The sequence below is a fragment of the Babylonia areolata genome, chromosome 14, assembly GCF_041734735.1.
Source record: "Babylonia areolata isolate BAREFJ2019XMU chromosome 14, ASM4173473v1, whole genome shotgun sequence".
Lineage (NCBI taxonomy): Eukaryota > Metazoa > Mollusca > Gastropoda > Neogastropoda > Buccinidae > Babylonia > Babylonia areolata.
In genome coordinates, this window is record NC_134889.1 from 17,843,339 (window position 1) to 17,853,296 (window position 9,958).

General features: G+C 40.4%; 1 protein-coding gene across 1 annotated transcript in view; it reads left to right on the top strand.

Moving 5' to 3' along the window:
* LOC143289630 (nose resistant to fluoxetine protein 6-like) overlaps positions 1–7,636 on the top strand; it is a 71,279-nt gene extending 63,643 nt beyond the window's left edge. The window contains exons 17-18 of the mRNA XM_076598674.1: positions 1,410–1,552; positions 5,762–7,636. Of these exons, the coding sequence (XP_076454789.1) occupies positions 1,410–1,552; positions 5,762–5,974 (356 nt within the window). The 3' untranslated portion in view covers positions 5,975–7,636. The remainder of the gene's footprint in view (positions 1–1,409; positions 1,553–5,761) is intronic.
* Positions 7,637–9,958: the final 2,322 nt, after the last annotated feature.

The following is a 9,958-nucleotide window of genomic DNA, read 5'->3' on the forward strand; positions in this document are numbered from 1 at the left end:
ATGAGGAAATAAAACAGTGATTAAATGATAATAATGACATGGGTGCGCGGTGCCAGCTGAAACACTGAAATAGTTGGTGACAAATGACAGTGATTTATCTGTTGTGTCCAGAACATAGATTTTGACGGAAAATGTAAAAAGTGTTCAGATCGCGAATTGATCTGACTGAAAGGCATGGAGATCAGGGGCGTTTATGAGAGATGACGGTAGAGGGTTCCAAACTTGGGGAACTTTTACTCTAGAAGGCCAGTTTCCTACGCACTTCAGATTAGTCCTTGGGACTTAAAGCATTTAGACGATGGTAGAGAATTCCATACTTCAGGAACATTAACTCGAAAAGGCCTATTTATTATTGTCATCATTATCATGAGCATTTATGCCTAATCCTGAAAATAAGCCCTAGGCGTTTACAAATAGAACAAATATGTAGATATCAGAAAGGAAAAACTGATCACAAGATACCAAACATTATTAACAATTATTCCCCCCCCCCCCCCCCCCCCCACCCCACCCCCTATTTCCTACGCACTTCAGATTAGTCTATGGGACTTAAAGCTTTTTTTTTCAGAACAATTGATGTTAATGTTCTGCACATTTCACAAGTTTCCACTACAGAGGAGAGATACAGGGGGAAAGAGACTCGTCAAAGTGCCTGAGGCGAGTGTCGCTAACTTATTGCGAATGTAGGACTCTGCAGGAAGCCAGTATAACTACAGAAGAGATGTAACAGATTTCTTTCTGACAAGAACAAGTCATGCAGCATTGTTCTGATATCTATGAAACTGCGTTTTGGGGGCATATCTGTTATGCATGTGTGGGTGTATGTGTGAATGTGTGTCTTCATGTTTTATATTTATTTGCTTATCATCATTGTTGTCTTATTTATTTAATTATTTATTTATTATTATTATTATTTTATCATTATTTTCATTACTACTATCTTTTTTTTCTCATAATTATTATTTATTTATTTATGTATGTACGCTTATATATATATATTTTTTTTTTTTCTCAAGGCCTGACTAAGCGCGTTGGGTTACGCTGCTGGTCAGGCATCTGCTTGGCAGATGTGGTGTAGCGTATATGGATTTGTCCGAACGCAGTGACGCCTCCTTGAGCTACTGAAACTGAAACTGTTCTGAATTTTCTGTAATGTGTTGATGGAGGAAGATAGTAAACCTGCAAGAGTGGAGTCGCAGTAATCCAGTCTGGACAAGACGAAAGAGGAAACCAACCGAGCCATCGTTTTTCTCTGTTACGTATGGTCAGACTGAGGCTAGCCTGCAAAGATTGAAAGTTACATGAGCGACATAAAAGTGAAATTTGGTCTGTCATGTCCAAGGTTTGATGCAGATACGCCCAGGTAATGGACTGATGTTTGATATGTCAGTGAAGCCTTCAAATTGCAGGTTTGGTGAACATGCTGCTGTCATGGAAAGGTTTGGTGCCTCTGAGTCGTCTGACCTACACCATCTATCTGCTGCACATCATGATCATGGATCTGTTCATGATGAACCAGCAAACCCTCTTCTACATGTCAGACATCAACATTGTGAGTGTGTGTGTTGTGTTATTTGTGTGTGTGTGTGTGTGTGTGTGTGTGTGTGTGTGTTGTTGTTGTTGTTTTCAGTTTAACGTCTTTCCACTTGAAGTGATATTAGACGAAAAAAAACGAAAAAAAAAAAAAACCGTGGGGGTAGGGGCCGTGAGAGGGGGAGGGGTAAAAGTGTGTGTATGTGTGGAGAGTGAATATGGAGAGACAATGCTGGGAAAAATGGAAACGTGTGTGTGTGTGTGTGTGTGTGTGTGTGTGTACATGTTGAACCAGTAAACCCTCTTCTGCATGTCAGACATCAACATTGTGAGTGTGTGTGTTGTTGTTGTTGTTGTTGGTGGTGGTGGTGGTGTTGGTGGTGGTGTGTGTGTGTGTGTGTGTGTGTGTGTGTGTGTGGTCTGACCTATACCATCTATATTTCCGGTTGTTGAATACTAATAATGTCATGTTTACAACTTTGCCATTTTGCTGGCATATTTCCTTGACTTTGCTCCACAATGCTTGTTCTAGTAATTGGTTGCTGTCTTGTACAGATAGAGGCATTTAGAGTTCTGTGGTTCCCAGTTTGTGTTTTGCTTCTGTTTGTTTGTTTGTTTGGTTTTGTTTTGTTTTTTGTTGTTGTTGTTGTTTTTGTTTGTCCTTGCAGCCCGGTCAGCCCATTCATAATGGAGAAGGAACCCAACAAAAATTAATATCTGCCCCTTTCAGTTCTAAAAGATGTATAATGTGACTGCTTTCTGTCATACTTTTGGACTTCTTCTTACAATTTGATGAGTTTAAAGTATGTAAAACAGATTTAGAATCAAGACAAAATAAGATTTTTTTTAGGAGACAAACCGGAAGATCAAGAATATGATATACAGCCATAAGAACAGCAGTAAGTTCAGCATTAAGTATTTGATCGATCTTTACCAATATGGTATGATCGTTCAGTTTTCAGTTATGGTATGACGAAAGCTGAACCTGCTTGGCCACTGTCTAAGAGTGAGCCGTCTGTGTAAATCTGTAAATAATCCACGGCATCTATTCTGAATGTGTTCGGACTTTTGTTGCTATGATATTCAGATTTTCGTTCTTTTTAATATCACTGTCAGTATGATTGACAGTATGTGCTTTATTCATCTCCCAAAAGGACATGGACTTTCGTTTTTCTATGTGTCTACATCACCTGGTTTGATTTTAGACTTTTGGAAAAGGATTGACACAAACAGTGGGTTGACACAAACAGTGGGCATTAAATACAATGTTTTTAGCTCTTTTAGGGAAGTTGTTTTCCTTACTTCCTCTGATGTAAAATTTTCAGTTGTTGAGTTTCTCAACAAGTATTTAGCACATGCGAGGTTTAGTTATTGATCCAAAGGTAATTCTCCTATTTCTTTGTATGTTCCGAAGGTCGATGCGTGGAAAGGTTCACCACGTGCAAGTATGGACAGCAAAGCGTTCAGTGTAAAGGTGTATCTGCAGGTGATGTTTTTCCTGAGTACAGTATTAATGTGTATCTGCAGGTGATGTTTTTCCTGAGTACAGTGTTAATGTGTATCTGCAGGTGATGTTTTTCCTGAGTACAGTGTTAATGTGTATCTGCAGGTGATGTTTTTCCTGAGTACAGTGTCAAGGTGTATCTGCAGGTGATGTTTTTCCTGAATACAGTGTCAGGGTGTATCTGCAGGTGATTCTTTTCCTGAGAACAGTTTCAGTGTGTTATCTACAGGTGATGTTTTTCCTGATTATAGTGTCAATGTGAATCTACAGGTAATGTTTTTTTCCTGAATACAATGTAAAGGTGTATCTACAGGTGATGTTTTTCCTGAGTACAGTGTCAAGGTGTATCTACAGGTGATGTTGTTGTTTTTCTCCTGAGTACAGTGTCAGTGTGTATCTGCATGTGATGTTTTTCCTAAGTACAGTGTCATCTGCAGGTGATGTTTTTCCTGAGTACAGTGTCATCTGCAGGTGATGTTTTTCCTGAGTACAGTGTCAATGTGTATCTACAGGTGATGTTTTTCCTGAGTACAGTGTCAGAGTGTATCTGCAGGTGATGTCTTTCCTAAGTACAGTGTCAAAGTGTATCTGCAGGTGATGTTTTCCCTGAGTACAGTGTCAAGGTGTATCTGCAGGTGATGTCTTTCCTAAGTACAGTGTCAAAGTGTATCTGCAGGTGACGTCTTTCCTAAGTACAGTGTCAAGGTGTATCTGCAGGTGATGTTTTTTCCTGAGTACAGTGTCAATGTGTATCTGCAGGTGATGTTTTCCCTGAGTACAGTGTCAAGGTGTATCTACAGGTGATGTTTTTCCTGAGTACAGTGTCATCTGCAGGTGATGTTTTTCCTAAGTACAGTGTCAAAGTGTATCTACATATGATGTTTTACCTCGGTATAGTGTCAAAGTGTATCTGCATGTGATGTTTTCCCTGAGTACAGTGTCAAGGTATATCTGCATGTGATGTTTTCCCTGAGTACAGTGTCAAGGTATATCTGCAGGTGATGTTTTCCCTGAGTACAGTGTCAAGGTATATCTGCAGGTGATGTTTTCCCTGAGTACAGTGTCAAAGTGTATCTACATATGATGTTTTCCCTGGGTACAGTGTCAAAGTGTATCTGCATGTGATGTTTTCCCTGAGTACAGTGTCAATGTGTATCTGCATGTGATGTTTTCCCTGAGTACAGTGTCAAGGTGTATCTACAGGTGATGTTTTTCCTAAGTACAGTGTCAAAGTGTATCTGCAGGTGATGTTTTTCCTGAGTACAGTATTAATGTGTATCTGCAGGTGGTGTTTTTCCTGAGTACAGTGTCATCTGCAGGTGATGTTTCTCCTAAGTACAGTGTCAGAGTGTATCTGCATATGATGTTTTCCCTGAGTACAATGTCAAGGTATATCTGCAGGTGATGTTTTTCCTGAGTACAGTGTCATCTGCAGGTGATGTTTTTCCTACGTACAGTGTCAAAGTGTATCTACATATGATGTTTTCCCTGAGTACAGTGTCAAGGTGTATCTGCAGGTGATGTTTTTCCTGAGTACAGTGTCAAGGTGTATCTGCAGGTGATGTCTTTCCTGAGTACAGTGTCAAGGTGTATCTGCAGGTGATGTCTTTCCTCAGTACAGTGTCAAGGTGTATCTGCAGGTGATGTCTTTCCTCAGTACAGCGTCAAGGTGTATCTGCAGGTGAAGTATTCATGTGTATCTGCAGGTGATGTTTTCCCTGAGTACAATGTCAAGGTATATCTGCAGGTGATGTTTTTCCTGAGTACAGTGTCAAGGTGTATCTGCAGGTGATGTTTTCCCTGAGTACAGTGTCAAGGTGTATCTGCAGGTGATGTTTTCCCTGAGTACAGTGTCAAGGTATATCTGCAGGTGATGTTTTTCCTGAGTACAGTGTCAAGGTGTATCTGCAGGTGATGTTTTCCCTGAGTACAGCGTCAAGGTGTATCTGCAGGTGATGTTTTCCCTGAGTACAGCGTCAAGGTGTATCTGCAGGTGATGTTTTCCCTGAGTACAGTGTCAAGGTGTATCTACATATGATGTTTTTCCTGAGTACAGTGTCAAGGTGTATCTGCAGGTGATGTTTTTCCTGAGTACAGTGTCAAGGTGTATCTGCAGGTGATGTCTTTCCTCAGTACAGTGTCAAGGTGTATCTGCAGGTGATGTTTTTCCTGAGTACAGTGTCAAGGTGTATCTACAGGTGATGTTTTTCCTGAGTACAGTGTCAAGGTGTATCTGCAGGTGATGCTTTTCCTGAGAAAAGTGTCAGTGTGTATCTACAGGTGATGTTTTTCCTGAGAACAGTGTCAGTGTGTATCTACAGGTGATGTTTTTCCTGAGTACAGTGTCAAAGTGTATCTGCAGGTGATGTTTTTCCTGAGTACAGTGTCAAGGTGTATCTGCAGGTGATGTCTTTCCTGAGTACAGTGTCAAAGTGTATCTGCAGGTGATGTCTTTCCTGAGTACAGTGTCAAAGTGTATCTGCAGGTGATGTTTTTCCTGAGTACAGTATTCATGTGTATCTGCAGGTGATGTTTTTCCTGAGTACAGTGTCATCTGCAGGTGATGTTTTTCCTAAGTACAGTGTCAAAGTGTATCTGCATATGATGTTTTCCCTGAGTACAGTGTCAAGGTGTATCTGCAGGTGATGTTTTTCCTGAGTACAGTGTCAAAGTGTATCTGCAGGTGATGTTTTCCCTGAGTACAGTGTCAAGGTGTATCTCCAGGTGATGTTTTTCCTGGGGATCCTGGTGGTGTCATACCTGGCAGCCTTCGTCACCTCTCTGGCTTTCGAAGCGCCCATGATGGGACTGGAGAAAATCCTGTTCCGCCGCGGGGCTGGTGCCAAGGAGCCGGCTGCGGGAGAAAAGAGCGTCCTGAAACACTCCTACTACACCAACGGGGCTGCCAACTTCTCGGAGACCAAACTGTACCACTGAGATCAAGGGGGCTGGAGAGAGAGCGATAGTGCTGCAAGATTGTCCTGTGAACATTCACCCCTCAATGACTTGTGTGTCTTCATGTGCTGCTGTAAGCTGTTTTGCTCTGTTGTGTATATACTGCCCCATGGCAGGCATGTAGAGCCCCTTGTATAGGCAGGTTACGCTCTATGCGGTATCATTTTCATTATTGTTGTTATTGCAGCGGTTTTTGCTGTCTCTCGTTTTCATCTTTGGAGATGTTGTCAATAGTTGGTAGGAAATACTGCAACAGAATTTGCAGATTGCAAATTTTTTTCTTTTTTTTTTTTAATTACTTTTTTCTTCTTTTTATTAATGGCTTGCTTCTGTACTTTTCTTACCTTTAAGCAGTCACTCTGAGATTATTGCAAGGAAACTCATCATGATCAAGATATAAATAACTTGATAAATTAGTTAGATGATTTATTCCTTTTCTTTTGGTTAACAGTCTTAATAAACTCATCATAGTCTAGGGAAGATGCAAATAAGCACATGTTGGAAAATGAGTTTGTATTGATTTAGTATTTAAAAAAATATATATTACTTCCTTTTCCTTTGGTTGAATAAGCTCCTTGTGTTTGAGTGCAAAACTAGGTAGGGGACATAACTCCTTGTTCATTGAGTGCAAAACTAGGTAGGGGGCATAACTCCTTGTTCGTTGAGTGCAGAACTAGGTAGGGGACATAGTTCCTTGTTCGTTGAGTGCAGAACTAGGTAGGGGACATAATTCCTTGTTCGTTGAGTGCAGAACTAGGTAGGGGGCATAACTCCTTGTTCGTTGAGTGCAGAACTAGGTAGGGGACATAATTCCTTGTTCGTTGAGTGCAAAACTAGGTAGGGGGCATAACTCCTTGTTCGTTGAGTGCAGAACTAGGTAGGGGACATAACTCCTTGTTTGTTGAGTGCAGAACTAGGTAGGGGACATACTTCCTTGTTTGTTGAGTGCAAAACTAGGGAGGGGACATAATTCCTTGTTCGTTGAGTGCAGAACTAGGTAGGGGACATAGTTCCTTGTTTGTTGAGTGCAAATCTAGGGAGGGGACATAATTCCTTGTTCGTTGAGTGCAGAACTAGGTAGGGGACATAACTCCTTGTTTGTTGAGTGCAGAACTAGGTAGGGGACATACTTCCTTGTTTGTTGAGTGCAAAACTAGGGAGGGGACATAATTCCTTGTTTACTGAGTGCAGAACTTAGCAGGGGACATACCGCCGAATATGCCCTTGACATGTAGCCCAGCAACAAAGAACTGTGTCCTCTGGCATATAGGCCAACAACAAAGAACTGTGTCCTCTGACATGTTGGCCAACAACAAAGAACTGTGTCCTCTGGCATATAGGCCAACAACAAAGAACTGTGGAGCAACCCTAGGTTTGTGTAAAACACTGATCAGGCCTGGAGAGCGACCCTAGGTTTGTGTAAAACACTGATCAGGCCTGGAGAGCGAGCCTAGGTTTGTGTAAAACACTGATCTTGCCTGGAGAGCTAGCCTTGATTTGTGTCAAACAGTGACATAATATGACAATTAAAACAAACCAACGTTTTTTTATGATGATAATTAAAAACAGAAAATTGAAAATGTAACAAAAAAAAAAGAAAAAAAAAAAAATCCTTGAAATGATCACTAGTTTACTGAACCACGACACTGATACAGGCATGCTTTATTTGGTGTGTGTGTGTGTGTATGTGTGTGATACATCTAACACAGGGATACAGATACAGTAATGCATGTACACACACATGCAAACGTATTCCTATGCATGCCATCTGCACACACAAACACACGTGCGCACATTGTCATTTTGCTAGGATGTACTTTATTGGATCTACCACAGACTGCAGTAGGTGCACACACAATGTGAACAAGTGGAGCCAATACTCACATCAACATGTATTGTTAACATCAGATTTGTTACTTCAAACATCAACAGTAATATTTATTACCAGGAAAAGACAGGTCTGACTTCAAACAGAGCCAAACCTAAAAACAAATCATTCAAAAAAGGGGGAAGAAAATTATTCCCCCCAAATCTAAACCTCTTGTAAATGTTGTCATTAAATGCTTTTTTTATTTATTCCAAGTGTATTGATAACCTGTTAGACATACCAATGAATAAATGTACAGAATTCATGAATCAGTCAGGAAAGTTCATTGTTCAACAGTGGTTAAAAACAAGTGCAATGCTTCATTGAGGTGAACAATTACCTTAAAAAATTAGTTCTGAACAAACAATCTCAAATCGGGGGGGGGGGGGGGGGGGGGGAGATAGAGTTGTTGTTTTTTGTTTTCTGTTGTCATGTGTGTCGAGTTTTCTTTTTCAGGTATTCTCTCATACTTCAATTGATGCATGATCGAGCACAATGACATCCAGCTTAAAACACTAGTTCAAAAATGTATATTACAAAGACATACAAACTGTAACTGCCAACATAAAAAAAATATTCTGAAATCAGTCCTCAATGCTAAAGACAACGCAAAAATTTGGATTTGTGGTGGGGAGAAGGGAAAGTTTTATAAAATTACTTATTTAGCACATGCAATGGAGAATTAAGGGTATTATACACAAATGTACAGTCACTCCCTACAAACACTGGTGGAGACATTTTTTTTTTAAAGATATCAGACAGAAGTGCATTTTTGGCAAAATTATCTTCATGCAAACAAAGACTGCGGTACCGCAAATTTGAAATGCATTCACAATACTGGTTAGTTTCCTAAACGTCCATTCAGTTCCACACAATTTCGTTTATTATTGTTGCTTATCGTCCAGCAAACTGCACAGCACCATATCAGCACTGTCAAACCATACAAATGCTCAACCTCATCAACACAAATATGTCAATGTTGCTATCCAAACAAGGATTCTTCTCAAACAGTGCTGAAATGAAATAGAGAAGTATTGTGTATACATGGTTTCAGTGCACTATTTTGCCAAAAAACGCCTTAACTTCATTTACTAAATCTGTATTGCCATCCGATCTGTTCTGTTCCAAGTGGAAGTTCCCAAGAACACTCAAGCTACACAGATTGTTGACACTGTTGCATACAGTCCAGCTGGTGTAGGGTCCTATCAGGACTGCCCAACAAATCAAAAATGTCAACCATGTTAAACACAAAACTCTTTTATCATCTGAAAAACAATGACAGCACACTATCTTAACCACTAAGACTTAACTTGCTCTGGACGATGGTCCCCTATCGAGGCCCAACTGTTTACAACCGTTTCAGACTCAGGAGCCTGATCAGGGCTTTAGAAAGTTTTGAATTTTTGGAGTGGCACCTACTTTGCACTTTAGAAAGTTGTGAATTTCTGGAAGCACCTACTTTGCATGATGTTATAAACTAAGAATATCTTAACTAAGCACCCTACTTTGCATTTATGATGTTATCAGCTAAGAATATCTTAACTGACCTTTTACTGCAACCAATAAATGCAGAATGTGTTGCTGTGTTTGCGAGCAGGAGTTATTTTCTAGGTGACTGGTTCACATGAACAGTGCATGTCACATGGCAGACAACAGAATTAGACGAAGGGGCCCTATCAGGGCCACAGACATATCAGGGGTATATAACATTTTGGAATTTAATCCATTTCAAACTCAGTGTGCTTTTCTGGATTCATTTACAAATCATCAGTGTGCAAATTTCAAACAAAAAATATGGATACTTTCTCATCTCACTGGATGATAGCATTTTTAGGAAGGAAGTATTTTATTCTATATTTTGTTCCCCACCAAAATGACGATGCCAGATCTCCTCACGACAGCTGCCAACAGAACGGCGTGGCGAGCTATGACATCTTCCTCATGTCCCCCCAACGACCCCAGCGGTCAAGGGAATGAATCTGAATCTGAAATCCCCACTAGGAAGTTTTATATTTTGTTCCCCACTAACTCATTATGTTACTGATCAGTTTGGAAGTTTTCAGTTCATAAACTTTTTTTGGGGGGTGGTGGGGGGGTGG